General features: G+C 39.9%; 1 protein-coding gene across 5 annotated transcripts in view; it reads right to left on the reverse strand.

Annotated features, from left to right (window-relative positions):
- Window positions 1-15,173, reverse strand: part of dpyd (dihydropyrimidine dehydrogenase) — a 668,284-nt gene that overhangs the window by 479,837 nt on the left and 173,274 nt on the right. For all 5 annotated transcript variants that reach the window (XM_062977979.1, XM_008109224.3, XM_003220086.4 and 2 more), the window contains exon 4: window positions 11,349-11,436. In XM_062977979.1, the coding sequence (XP_062834049.1) occupies window positions 11,349-11,436 (88 nt within the window). The remainder of the gene's footprint in view (window positions 1-11,348; window positions 11,437-15,173) is intronic.

The following is a 15,173-nucleotide window of genomic DNA, read 5'->3' on the forward strand; positions in this document are numbered from 1 at the left end:
ACCCTTCTAGTCAAAGCTTCTCATTCTGCTTGGGGTATAAAAATAACTTGTAACTGTCTATCAATTGAATTGCTCTTGACTCCCCAAATTTGGCTCTTTTTCACATAGACTATGGTTGAATAAAATTGACCAGTTTGGAAGACAAAGGCAAAATCACATTCCTCTAATCCAATTATTTAACTACAAACACTACTGCCCTTTGAAGGCATGTTACAATACCCACCTAATGAGATTCAACTGAACATGAAGTAGGTAGCAAAGCTCCATGTCTGCATCAGGAAGATAGGTCCCCAAATGAATGATTATTCAGAGAAGTCTGATGTTTACCATTATTCATCAATAAAAATGGGCTTGGAACTGGAATGCTTTGTAAATGTTTTTAATTAAATAGATGCCTGCTCATGCTTTGTTTATGAAATGCCTTCTCCTGGGCAATTCCAGAGGAAGGCATGTATCTAAGTGGATAGGATGTTTTGTGGTTTCCTTTATCAAAATGTCAATAAGTGCTGCATTGGTAACCAAGAAAACAGAAGCCAGCCTTAAACAGACATCAATAATTGGTAGCAAACAGAGGTGGATCTCCACATGTATCACTTGGAAGCATTACATAATGTGCATTTAAATGAGAATGTTGTTACCTGAAAAAACCTATTAAAAGATGTGGGATCAATACTGTTAGACCAGAAGAAATTACATTTTCTATCAGGAAATGCTCATACCATTTAGATTTTCCTCCAACTCTAGCATCCATTATTTATACTCCACAAAGAGACTTCCTTATTTCTCAAATAAATAACACAGTTATAGGATTAATGACAATGGAGTCAATGGATAAAAAAAATCAGCAGCAGAATCCTAAATATTCATTTCAATGGAAAAAATGTAATTGATTTCATCGAATCATTCAGTTTCTAAGAAAGTACGCATGGTTATCCTGTTTTGAAGTAAATATGCATGAGTTTCAGAAACTGGAGTTGCCTATGTAGGGGTGGAAACTATATAGAACTCACTCACCCTAATGTGCAGGGCACTAGGTAATTTTCAAGTGTACGCAAACAGAATCCCCCCCCCCCAAAACCAATCACTGAAAAATAAAAGCGCTGGATAAGCAAAAATGTTGGATAATAAGGAGGGATTAAGGAGAGGCCTATTAAACATCAAATTACATTATGATTTTACAAATTAAGCAACAAAACATCATGTTTTACAACAAATTAGCAGAAAAAGCAGTTCAGTACATGGCAATGTTATGTAGGAATTACTATTTTTGCGAATTTAGCACCAAACATTGAACTGGGATATAGGGCAATGTGGACTCAGATAACCCAGTTCAAAGCAGATATTGTGGGTTATTCTGCCTTGATATTCTGGGTTATATGGCTGATATAGCAGATAATCCACAAGTATGTTTCAGTCTACTTGGAATACACGAAGCATGTTTAAGAACCGGTCCAAGAGTCCAGAAGAGCCTTGACTCCCCATATGAACATCATCCCACTTTCTTTGCTAGTTAACTTGAACCCAGTATGCTTTATTACGCCAATTGTTTGCCTTAGATCAGGCATGAGGCAAACGTCGGCCCTCCAGTGTTTTGGATTCCTGCTCTCACAATTCTTAACAGCCTACGGCTGCATGAATGGTGGGAGTTGCAGTCCAAAACAACCGGAGGGAAGAGGTTTGCCTATGCCTGCTGGAACGTAAACAAATGCAACTTGGCAGCACTTTTAACTGCCATGACTCAATGCTAGAAAATCCTGGGAGTTTCAGAAAGACTTCAGGCCAGTGCTTTACCAAACTACACTTCCCAGGATTCCATGGCATTGAGACATGGCAGTTAATGTGCTGTGAAACTGTGATAATTCTGCGGTGCAGAGGTGGGGATACACTAGGGCAACCGGGCACAGGTCCAGCAGTGGGCAGCGCGAGGCTGGCTCTGTTCCAGTCACTTCTTCTTTCCTCCCTCCCTCCCTCAAGCCCAGGTATCTGAAGCAACCAATCAGGAGGGCGCACCTCAGCCCTCCCAGGAGCGCTCGCTCCTTCAACCCCCTCCCAAACCCCCCGCCCACCCCGAGTCCTGGCTTACGGCACTGAGGAGTCGGGCGAGGACTTGGGGCTGCTGCAGGAAGCGCCACAGGTTGAAGGGGCTGCCCGCCTTGGCTGATCCATAGGTACCCTTATTGCCCTGCCCCACGCTTTCCATGCTGTCTCCCTCCATTCCTCGCCAGCGCTGGGAGCAACCTGCGGCTGCCATGCCCGAACTTAAGTGGCCTCTTCCTCAGGCCACACCCCCAGGGAGGAGACTTCAACTCCCAACATCCCCAGGGAGGAGACCAACTCTTCAACTTGACTGATGCTCGGGATTGGTAGGAACTGGAGTTCAAAACATCTGGGTCACCACTGAAGCTTGGGAAGCACTTGAAGGAAGTGACTCTGTGCCTCTGCTTTAACTGCCAGGGTGGCCCGGCAGCTGAGGAGGCCAGGCCAGGCCGCAGAGGCAGGAAAGCCACACCTGGGTGGAGGTGTCTCAATGGCACCCTTAGGCGCCCCCTAGAGCATGGCGCCTTCAACAACCACGTACTTCACCTAACGGTTGAACCGCCCCTGCTAACGTGTAAGGCACAGGAAATATGGTTTATTGTACCTAGATTTTAAAACCAACGACAAAAAGTTGATTTATTTTGAGCACAATAAATCACAATTCTGAATGTAGGCATCAATATATTTATCCCATCTAGCTTGATAACCTGATCATACAACAGGACAATACTGAAAATCCATGTAGTTGTTTAATAAGTTAGAATTCACAGCTTGCACATGAAGATGGCAAACAGTGCAATCTGCCACATATTACTTTGAACAGTGGTTCTCAACCTGTAGGTCCCCAGGTGTTTTGGCCTACAACTCCCAGAAATCCCAACCAGTCTACCAGCTGTTAGGATTTCTGTCAGTTGAAGGCCAAAACATCGGGGGACCCACAGGTTGTGAACCACTGACTTAGAAGGAGACCTTGATGGCTTGATAGTCAATGAATAAATGCCTTGAACAAATAAATAAGTAAATGAATAAATAAATAAATAAATTCCAATTGTTTTCAATTATCGTTTCACCTAGCGAAGCATAACACTTCAATTTAGCAATGCAGTCTTATATATGACTACTCTGAACGCCTTGTTGAACTCCATGGAAAATATTACTTGAGCCACAACCATCATCCCATACATCAGGGGTGCCAAACTTATTGTCATTGAGGGCCACATCAGCCTTATCAAGATATTTATGCCAATTGTTTTATGTAGTACTTTTGTGTTTTATTTTATTGTCCTTTTATACTGTTTGGGGTTGTTGTTTTTTTTACATTGTTTTTTTTACATATAATTACCTTTTAGATATTGTTTTATCTGTGTGAATGCAAATGACCCTTGGTCTGGGCATTAATAAATGGTATACATGTAGGTAACATCAGCCTTATGGATGCCTTCAAAGGGCTATTGAATCCATGGACAGATGACCCCTGGATACAGAGGACCAACTATAATTTTTTTACATAGTGATCAGAACTCTTTAGTTTTTATCCAGTTTGAGTCCCCAGATGTTACTGAACGACAACCCACATCACTTTTGATTATCTGCCATGTGACTGGGGATAATAGGAATTGCAACCCAGCACAGCACTTAGAGACAGACATCATATCGACAAGCCTTGTATCTAAATTCAAAGCCCACTATCCTGACTGAACAGAACAAACTGCAGCCTTCCAGATGTTACTGTATCATAACCCCCATCAACTCTAGTCATAATGCCTAATGATGAGAAATACAGGAGTTGTAGTCCAACATCTGGAGGACCACATAACATGACATGACGAGCTTCATTTGGCCCAGTTTGATTCGGTCTGGTTTGACACTTATCCCACACATGAATTAGGTATAAGATGAAAACTATTCAACTTCAATGTACAGTATGATTTCCTGTTTGATAGTACCTTAGATTTCAGGAACATCTACAGTGAAAGAGGAAGAGCAGATTGAATGGAAAAAATGACAGGGTATCAATATGTCTGATATTTCGCCATTGATCTTTACTTCACATCATTGCATTGGCGTCATCAAAACAATTCTATCTCATGCAGCTAACGGAAAAGAACCATAAGTTGGTTCTCTTATATTGTCATTTCAGACTCTGTCATCTAGAATGCAAGATATTCTTTCATCAAAGCAGTGTCATTGAGACAGTCTACTCTACATAATTACACTATAGCAACTGAAACCAGCTGTCAGCCATCCCAGTACATTAAGTACTGATAGACATCTTAGAAAAGTCAGCGTCTCAAATACATGAACAACATTTCTTCTGAATGCTTTTGTACTCAGCGACCTGGAAAAAGATCAAGATGAGCAGGGGAGGGGGTGGAATACTGAATAAAAGTCTACTTTCAAAAACGCAGTGCCCCAGAAATCCTTCTAGAGAGGTTAATTAAAATGCAGATTTCTATGTAATTATAACTCACTGCATAACAGCTTTAGTTTCTGTTTTAAAAAAATAACAATCAGTCCCTGGTATTAATGAATCCCTGTATCATTTGCTTTTGAACTTTGACAGGTGGTTTTTGGCAACCATTTTCAGTGGCATGTAGGTGACATCTATCCTGTATCTAAAATTAAAGACAGTTTCTTGAAGCCCCACTTATTAAAATTAAATGTAGCAGTTTTAAATGGCATGCATGAGTGCGCATGGCTTGTGCAAATGAGTACAGACTTCCACACACAGTCTCCAATTTGCATGCACAATTTGAGCTGTCATTTTGAGAACAGGTCCTCTCGTGTCTAACATTTGTGTTTCATTACATTTTAAATCTTAAATGAAAGAATTACATACAAAACAGAGAAAAGAGGAGAGAGTTAAAAAAAAAAGGAAGAAGAAGTAATAAATACCAGAGGAAGGAGTAAGAAGGAGTCAAGGGGAGAAGGTTGTTTAAAAGAGCTGGCAAAACTGAGACAGAGAAAAGAATGATGAGAAACAGATAAATAAGGCAATTACTACAGAGCCAAGTAGAAAAAGAAAAGTAAGACACAATTTTTTGTGGAGAGCAGGTAAAATAGTAAATCTGCTAGAAAAGTAAACAGATATTTAAACTTATTTGAATATCAGAAAATAGTGAGATCTTTTGAGTTTACTATCAGCTTTCTTTCTGCTAGATATCAAACAAAAAGGGAGAAGAGGGGGACAAACCAGTGATAATGTTGAAGCACAAAAGCACCTAATTTGTAAAAGTAAGACTTGATATAGAAGGTGTTTGTTAAATGTAGGGGACCACTAATTAAAAGTATGCATTGTTAAAAACAATGAGTCTATGTTTTGAGTAAGCATACATTGGAGTTAATTGTTACATTGTTTTTGCTACATATTATGCAAAGATTTGAGATTTATTGGGGAGAATGGTGGTGATGTGTATTACCACCATTTCAAGTTTTGGATTTAAGTCCCATTGGTTTTCCAACGGAAGTGCATGTAAGGACAGGCTTTATAAAATATGGAGAAGAAAAGAAATGGAATGATCCACATAACTAACCATAGTAAAGGTAAAGGTTTTCCCCTGACATTGAGTCTAGTCGTGTCTGACTCTCGGGGTTGGTGCTCATTTCCATTTCTAAGCCGAAGAGCCGGCATTGTCCGTAGACACCTCCAAGGTCATGTGGCCGGCATGACTGCATAGAGCACCATAGTTGTACCAATTATCATGTTTCCTATGAATGCTGAAAATATTATGATATGACAGGATCAATATCCTCCTACTCCACACCACATATAATGTATAAACCAGTATGGTTTTTTTTTTAAAAAAAAATCAACCAGCTTGAATTAATGGATTAGACTTCTTTTCACTGGTAATTGAAAAGATTCCAGTTTCTGGGCTTGAATGTAGTTGCTCTTCCCTTTTCTTCTCCAATATACTTATATGGAGAATATTTTATTTATATTCTGCCTTTTGTCTGCAACTAAGACACCAGGTTACAAAAATTAAAGCAAATGCAGATACATGCAAAGAAAAATAAATAAGTAAATGCAAACAAAAAAGTGATTGTTAAAACACAATTAAATCATCCATAGAATTAAAACCTTCAAACAATTCCATTAAAAATGCAAAAGATATATATTTGCCATACAGCACACAATTAAAAGCTCTTGCAGTCAATTCCTAAAATCTCATCAAAGTAAAACTATTGATTACCAACTACTGAGGCATGATATCAGATCCAGAGAGTTGGTTTAAATAAGGACCATTGTATTCATCTAAAATCTATGTAGGCACTAGTAAGCCTGGATGCAACTCAGTGGGGAGGGAGCAACCTGATCTATGTTCAGCTGTGACCAGATGTCACCCCTTGGCTGCATCCTCACTTTTCCCATGAGTAAAAAACCTGAGTCCCAGGAGTAATCCAAATAACTAGGTTGATCACTTGCAAACCATCTACTGGAAAGAAATTCCAGGGCACCCCCACCCAAGTCCTAGCATCCTATAAGTGAGAATGAATCCCCAAGTCTCTCTTAAGGCAGGGTTCCTTTCCCATCCTCAGATGCTCGGATCCTCATCGGCAGTTAAGAGCTCCACCATACACAAGAAAGGTGCCAAGGTATACACCAAAGTTTTATATTCTTCACTACTTGTCACAGACATGGGACAAGTGTCTGTTAGCCCCCCTTTTCCACCAGACCGGCCAACAAGCTGATCATCCCTTGTTGTAGGTCTCCTGTTTCCAACAGATGTACACCATTGGCTCTGTAGAACTCAAGCACAGAACCACAGAATTGGAAGAGACCACAAGGTCCACCTAGACCAACCCCCTACCATAATACCAGGTTGGAGAATGATGTGACCATATGTATGGGCAGTCAAGCCTTATACCGAATGAGTCCACCTGCTCTGCTCCCACGCACAGCACTCAACACAAGACTTCTGTCCTCCTTCCCATGGAGGACACCAAGATGAGCTGGCAGTTGAAAATGAAAAGTCTGTATAAACTAGTGATGACCAACTATGGATCACTACTAATTCAGGATTGCAAAAGTTTACCCCTCTTCCTTCAGAAATGCATCATTTGTGTCCTGCCACTTGATTAAATCATACACCAGGGATATATCTATATGTTTAAACACCGTACTGAGCACATGGAGCTTTGTACCCTTGGGTAAAAAGACACAGGGTTATAGCACATTAAGGTTAAGTCCCACTGAAACAAATAAGAATTCAAAAAGAGAATTGCCTCCATCCTCTCACTTTGTTTCTCCCTCTCCTACCACTGAGCAAACATTTGCTTTTTAACAGATCCTGTCTCCGGTGAAGGCATGAATAAATTATGATACCTTCAAGCTTCTCAGCAAAATCATTTCTTTACATGTCTGATCTTCAGAAGCAAACAGTTGGTGTAGTGACAAAATGCGTGCTTGTTGTCTGCCTTTCTCCCCCCGCCCCAACAGCAATTCACAGTATGGGGACTCTGAAGTTCTATCTTGCCTATTGAGACATAAAATAGCAATAGCCTGTATGAACATTGCTGTGAATACTGACTAGAAAGCCACAGCAGAATAGTCTGCACGCATTGGGAAGCAGGGCTGTGTGTAATCCAATTGTATGAAAAGGAATGAAAAGGAAGTTTTTGGCTTAGACTTTACAGAATTACAGTAACAGCTACAATACTGGCAAACTCAGTGACATCCTTTTTCTCACAGAGTCTCAGGCTCATTGAGCCTGGCAATTCAATTATTCTCTCAGCCCCGAAAGGCACCCCCTGCCCCCACCCCCGCCCAACATCCACACCTTCTTCTTTGCCAAGCTGAAGTCTATGGGCAGTGCCATGCAGAGATATGTTGTGCAAGACCTGCAAATATCTGAAATGCCTCAGGCTTTAGGGAACAAGAGTCCCTGACCTTTTATGGCTGCCGTTTCCCCAGCAAAACATGCTATATACAATAAAGCCCTTAAACACCTGACAAAAGAATACATTTGCTATACTTCAACATCAAAACAGTTTATTACAAGGAAAGTTGCTTAGACAAATACTTGAGAGTCATGCTGCCTCCTATTTCACAAGAAAATGTGACCAGAAATGGGTAAGAAGCTCACTAATGTGGAACGAGAACTTACGTATTGGCTCCTCTACCCAAACACTCTGCACCCTGTCCTTTCCCAAGAACACACTTAAATTGCCCTATGAATGCATTAACCACCAGGGAGGTTAACATATTAGAAGATGATTGACTTGGAATTATACTTGCCCAGGCCTTGGGCAATGGTAAAGATCTCCTCATGTATCATTTAATTTGAGAACTGTTAAAGTTCCTTGGTTCATGTTCAGCTTGTCTAAGATCTAAACATACTATAGTTATAGCAGAACGTCTCTCATACAGGTCTCCCAGAAAGGAGAAAAAGAAATCAGGTCCAACCTGTTCCTTCATTTATCTTGCCTATTCTCTCTCCTTTCTACCTCCCAAACATATACAAGATTGCAATATTTCACACAAAGGTGTCTACCAATGTGTCCCTTTCATTCCCCTCAGTCTCCGCCTGATGTAACGTATTTAGACTAGTAGTAATCTTCCATTCAGACATAAGATGGATAACATGCCTGCACATTACTTCCCATTGATTAAAATTAGAGCTATGAAACCTCATAGTTTTCAGAATATTTAACAGATTTTCACCAAATCATTAAATGGAAGAATCCTGTATCATACTTTAATGTTTGAAATTTAAGGCATAAACGAAATGTTATATGGGAGATCTGAGGCTTTTTTTTTTTCATGTCAGGAGCAACCGGAGTTGCTTCTGGAGTGAGAGAATTGGCCGTCTGCAAGGACGTTGCCCATGGGACGCCCGGATGTTTTGATGTTTTACCATCCTTGTGGGAGGCTTCTCTCATGTCCCCACATGGAGCTGGAGCTGATAAGAGGGAGCTCATCCGTGGGATTCGAACCTGGCAGCCTTCAGGTCAGCAACCCAACCTTCAAGTCACAAGGCTTTTATCCCCTAGGCCACCGGAGGCTCCACGATCTGAGGCTGGACCTTGCAGTATAATATTTGGATAAGTTGGACTATCAATAGCTGCTTACCATCATCACTAATAAACTGCTTCTCCAGGCACATCTCAGAAGCAATATGCTTCTTAATATTCCTTTTTATTCCATATTATTAGAATCATAGAGTTGGAAGAGACCACAAGGGCCACCCAGTTCAACCCCCTGCCAAGAATTCACAATCAAAGCATTTCCTGACAGATGGCTATCGAGGTTCTGTTTTGAGGCTTTCAAAGTCTGAAACTCCACCACACTCCAGGTGAAACTGCTTTTCGTGCAGTTTGAATCCATTAATCCATGTCCTAATCTCTGGAGCAGCAGAAAGCAATTTTGATCCACCTTCAATATGATATTCTTTCAAATATTTAAATATGGCTAATATATCACCACTTCATCTTCTCTTCTCCAGGCTAAACTGATTAAGGTCCCTAAGTTGCTCCTCATAGGAATTGGCTTCCAGACCTTTAATCATTTTGGTTGCAGTTCTTTAAATATGTTCTGGTATGTCAATACCTTTCCTGGATTATAATGCCAAGAACCGGACACAGTACTCCAAACAAGGTCTGATCAAAGTAGAATACAGTGGTAGTATTTGGCAAGAAGCCAAGTATAATAGCATATCCAGGTGGCTAATAGAAGAGTCAAAATCACAAGGCAAGTTTAAGTTTCTCATGAAACCATGAGGTACTACCAAAGCACCAGCAATGATGAAATACAATATTTGATTGGCTGAGTCTTGTATAAAAGCAGGACAGTCAACATTGTTGCTAGTCGTTGATTGATGTTAGAGTAAGAGACCTATGTTGGAAGATTTGCTGAGAGTAAGACAATGAGAGAATGAACTTTGTGTTTGTGCTACTGAACTACAAGATAAAAACTCTTCCTGATTTTGGAACGAAACCTTTCCTATTTGTCTGTGCTCTTCAATCAGGTACTTCCAGACTATTTAGAACAGTGGTTCTCAACTTGTGGGTCCCCAGATGATTTGGCCCTCAACGCCCAGAAATCCAAACAGCTGGTAAACTGGCTAGGATTTCTGGGAGTTGAATGTAGGCCAAAGCACCTGGGGACCGACAGATTTAGAACCACTGATTTAGATACTTAGAGCTAGTTTTCTTCGCTCATAGAATGAGCACAAGATCCTAACAGTGTTATTCCCCTTGACACTATGTATCTTTTGATAATGCCTAGAATTGCATTGGCTTTTTAGCTGCCACATCTCACAACAGAATCAGAAGAAAAAAAAATGCACTTTGGGTGGATTGTGATGGAACAATCAATCCAAGTATCAAGCAAGTGATTTGGATGCCTTTCACAGAAAAACCCGAAACTACTTCTCTCCATCCGGTTGTCATTAAAAATGTAATAATCAAATTAGTAGCTAATCATTTGCTGCATTTTTTTGCAATGCCAAGGTATGTTACCTAGGGGAGTTTTCTCACTTAATAGTATATAGGGAAAGTTTGCAATTTTTTGGAAATGTCTTTATTGAAATGAACTAAAATAAAATTCTCACTTATCCCTACTTACATATGTGCAGGAAGAACCAAACTGAGTGGTTTCCTGTGCTCTTTTTGCTAGTTTTTCTCCATCTTATTGTCAGAAGTATACACTACTTATTACTTCTCTTATAACTAGGTTTTGCCACTAAACAAGAGCAACACAGGCTTTTAATTCAAGGAATCTTTTGGAAGAAAAATGACACTCTCTTTGTATAACAGTTGCCATGTCAAGCTTTTTTTAAAAGTAAACTAAAAATGAAATTAGAGGTAGAAATCTCAGTTCTCTTCCAACAGTAGGCAGTTCTGGCATAAGCTCTACAAACCATTTAGCTTTTTTACATTAGTATAATTCTCTGTGGACAAGAAATTATAAAATGGAGAAAATAGCCTGCAGTTATAGTGGCCTAACTGAGTTCTATAGTGAATCTACTCCAGAAAAACCTTAATTTCTTAATAAATAATATCATTTCAAAAAGTCTGTCCTATGCCAACAGTCATGCAAAGAATGAAAAGACAGACTTAATGTACATATTGGCTATGTACTTATTGCCCAATATCTCCACAGGAAAGTAGCAAGAATAATTATATAATTAGGAAAAGTCTGCTAAATTTTATAATAGCTGCTCCAAATATTATTTCATTAAGCTACACAGAAAGATAAATGCTTTAATTCAATCATAGAAAAAGAAATACAACAATTGTAGCTTTTGCCTTTAATTTACCTGGGGAGCCAACCTCGATTCCTTTGCCTTTTCCTCCTCTTTTTTTCTTACCTTGTTTGCAATGCTTGTGATAAATGACTTGATGTCTAGATTAGTTGGGCAGCTCTTCTGACAGGGGGCATCTGCACACTTTAAGCACCTGGGGAAAGAAGTAAATGAGTTAAAGCGACTTACAGCACAAAATGCTGCCAAGAACATACGATTTTTCCATGTACCTGACAGAAGCTAATCAATCTAAAAATTAATAATCCTTTACCATTTGGGCAGCAATTCAAAAATGCTCCTGAGAGAAGCGCCTTTATTCCCATGACACAGACAGGTAAACCAAGGCAGCCACTACTAGATCATTCAGCCGACAAAAGCCAAAACCAAGCCACCCATAGAAGACAACTCCTCAAAGGCAGGTGTGCTTGACTTGGATTATGTAAGGGCATATTCTTCCTCTCCAGAACTTTTGAATTAGCTGGCAGAAAACACTGGCAGTATTCACTGAACCAACAGCAATCACGCTGTAGTCATCCCTCCCTGCTTACTGCCACCACCTTCCTAAATTTGCTTTGTAGTTCTTGCTAAATTTAACAACAGTCAAATACTGAATGAAGCATTTCATCCTAGGCTTTTCTATAGTTGTATTCTTCATCAGCTTTTCAGATCTCTGTCAAACATGTTCATATCCTATTAAATGTAAAACAGGATTGGGAAACTGCCAGCCACCTCCCATAGCAATTCAGGGTCACCTCCTTCCTCCCTGTTTTGAAAATTTTGAAACTATTTTAATGCTTTAAAACTCAGAATGCTTCCCACAGCCTCTATGGTGAGAGGACAATATTGCTATGCCCCCCTCAATTGTTTTAAGCTCGTAAGAAATATAATTTTTCAAAACAGGAAAATATTGAAGTTAACCTCTAGCTTATTTCCTCCTTTAAAAAGGAATTTCTTAAAAAAACTAGGGAAGAGAAAACCAAAAATCTGGCAAAATCGCCTACATATCTCTGAAGCCATTGTGGTACATTTAGTGATCAAAAATCTCCCTATCCATCAAATGGGACAGATCGCCAGAGCAACTTGCAATCCACAAGGCTACTCCTAAGATAAGATAATATATCCACTAAGTTTCCTACATCCAATGGGAAGAACAGATGGTTGGCAACAGTTTTAAAAGCTGGTGCAAAAAGAGCGAATTTAGAAAGTATATATATTTGCCACCAAACTATAATTGTATGAAGGGAGCATGGGTTCATAACCTGTCCCGGTCTCTTCACTCCCATCTATTAAAGAGCTGCAGTGGCGCAATGGGTTAAAGCCTTGTACCAGCTGGACTGCTGACCTGAAGTTTGGGTTGCTGAACTGATGGTTGCCAGTTCGAATCCGCAAGATGGGGTGAGCTGTTGTCTGTCAGCTCTAGGGACAGACAAATGCCCAAATGAGATCATAGTAGGTTAACAAGTTTAGTTGGACTAATTTGAGACAAATACATGGAAATCATGTAAATTTGAATAGGAATGCTGAAGGCTAGCAATAGCCATCAGGAATCCTTTTCCTTGCGGACAGGGGCAAAGCTATGAAAGAGGCATAATTGAGTATGGTTGACAGATTTTTTTTTTCCCCTAGGAAAAAGAGTATAGCCAAACAGATTGGCAAAACATATCAAGAAATGACAGTGCCATAAATTTGCCTACCATAAGAAATGATGCTTTTGTCACTTTTAAATTTTTTCACCAAAGACATGTTAAAAATTGAAGTCCTGACATATTAAATATTAACATTTATTAAAAGACTACATAAAAACCTTTAAAACAGAGCTACACAGCATTAAAATCCCACCCTTGTCAGTTTCCAAAAGCTTGATGGCATAAAAGTGTCTTAACATGGTGACAGAAGGAAAGTAAGGATGAAGCAATTCAATCAGATTTCCAACAACACTAAGTAGGGAGCACTAAAGTCTGAAAGAAGCCATTGAGAATTAGGGTATTCGCAACCCTCAATCCACAAAATGGGAGAAATAAAGATTGCCCTAGCTTACCAGGTCTAATGTATAACAATAAAAATAACTACTACTACTACTACTACTACTTTATTTTTCTGTCCCGCCTCCATCTCCCCAAAAGGACTTGGGGCAGCTTACACAGGGCCAAGCCCAAAAACAGATAAGCAAAGTAAAATACATGTAAAAACAGCAACTTCAACCAGATAAAACACATTAAAAACAAATAATACATTATAATAACAGTAAAAGCCAATTTAAAACATAGGATAATAACACAGAAGGACCACCATTTAGGAAAAATGGAATAAAAAGGGAGGGCGGTCTAGGCAAAAGTGCAAAGATGTGTATTATAGTGCCATTTGGAGGCGTGTTAAAGCACTGAGCTGGAGACCGAAAGATCCCAGGTTCAAACCCCGGGAGCGGCGGGAGCGGCCACTGTTAGCTCCAGCTCCTGCCAACCTAGCAGTTCGAAAACATGCCAATGTGAGTAGATCAATAGGTGCCGCTCCAGCGGGAAGGTAACGGCGCTCCATGCAGTCATGCCAGCCACATGACCTTGGAGGTGTCTACGGACAATGCCAGCTCTTCAGCTTAGAAATGGAGATGAGCACCAACCCCCAGAGTCAGACATGACTGGACTTAACGTCAGGGGAAACCTTTACCTTTACCTTGGAGACGTGGAAGGACAAAAGTGCTCAAAGTTCTCAATGAAAATTGGAGTGAGATCGGGGTTCAAGTTTCTTCCAGGAGAGAGTAGAATAAAGTGCGAAATCTAGTGAAATTCATTCAAGTGGGGTTTTGGTATCTGCATTTTGGATTTCTTAGTCTGTGCATTTACTTTATTTCATTAATACAGGTAGAGCATTCAGAATTCCAAAATTCAAAACTGTCCGTGTGAGTGGCTGAGATAATTACTCTTTTGTTTTCTGATGGTTCAATCAATGTGAACAAAATTTGCTCTATGTAAAACATTATTAACAATATTGCATATAAAATTACCTTTGCGTTGTGTAAATGTGTATATGAAACTTAAATTATTTTGTTGTTTAAACTTACTATTTCAAAATCTGGTGGAATCTAAATCTAAAACCCTTCTAGTCTTACGCATTTCAGATAAGAAATACTAAATATATATTAGCATTATCTCACTTTCATGGAGCACACTTTTAATAAATTCTATAATTTCTTACAAGCAGTGTATTTTTAAAGTAATAAGCAATAGGGTTGTGCATTCAAGGTAAACCTTGACCTGTTTGGTGTCCTGGCTTTCGGTGGCGGGCCTGATACATTTTGTGGGAGAGCAGATATCTGTTTCTGCTCTGGGGTGCTAAAATATCCATTTTGTAATGGCCCGTTATGGGGTAGGCTTACTAGGCTCCCCTGCCAATCATTTTAGACATTTAAACTGTTCTACTCCAGAGGAGAGGCGCCGGGCCTGAACACCACACGTACTCTCTTTCCAAAGAATCTAAAAGAGTCAAGCAAGTTCTTAAAGCTGTTTCTTACTCTAGATGAGATGTGCGCACACCAGCAGCCAAGCACTCTTTCCATTCCAAGACATATAAAGGAGGAAAGCAAGTTTTTAAAGCTGTTTCTTATTTTAGAGGAGGCTCTCAACTGCAGGTAGGCACATGTGCACGCCATCAGCCACACACTATTCCAAGGCATTTTAAGGAGGCTTCCAGCTAAGGAAGAGCAATGACATCCTGGAAGAGGAGAGGTAACTAGTAGTAGTTTTCAGGGAATTAGGATTTTCTTTTTGTTTGCTGGGGGATTAATAAAAAAGATTAAACTGTGATCCCGAAAAGCAGGCAAGGAGCCGGGATCGGCTCCCTCTTGCTTTCGTCTTGAGCTGATTTTCCTAGGAGGAGGAGCTTTCCTGTTACGTG

The sequence above is a fragment of the Anolis carolinensis genome, chromosome 4 (assembly GCF_035594765.1).
Source record: "Anolis carolinensis isolate JA03-04 chromosome 4, rAnoCar3.1.pri, whole genome shotgun sequence".
Classification (NCBI taxonomy): Eukaryota; Metazoa; Chordata; class Lepidosauria; order Squamata; family Dactyloidae; genus Anolis; species Anolis carolinensis.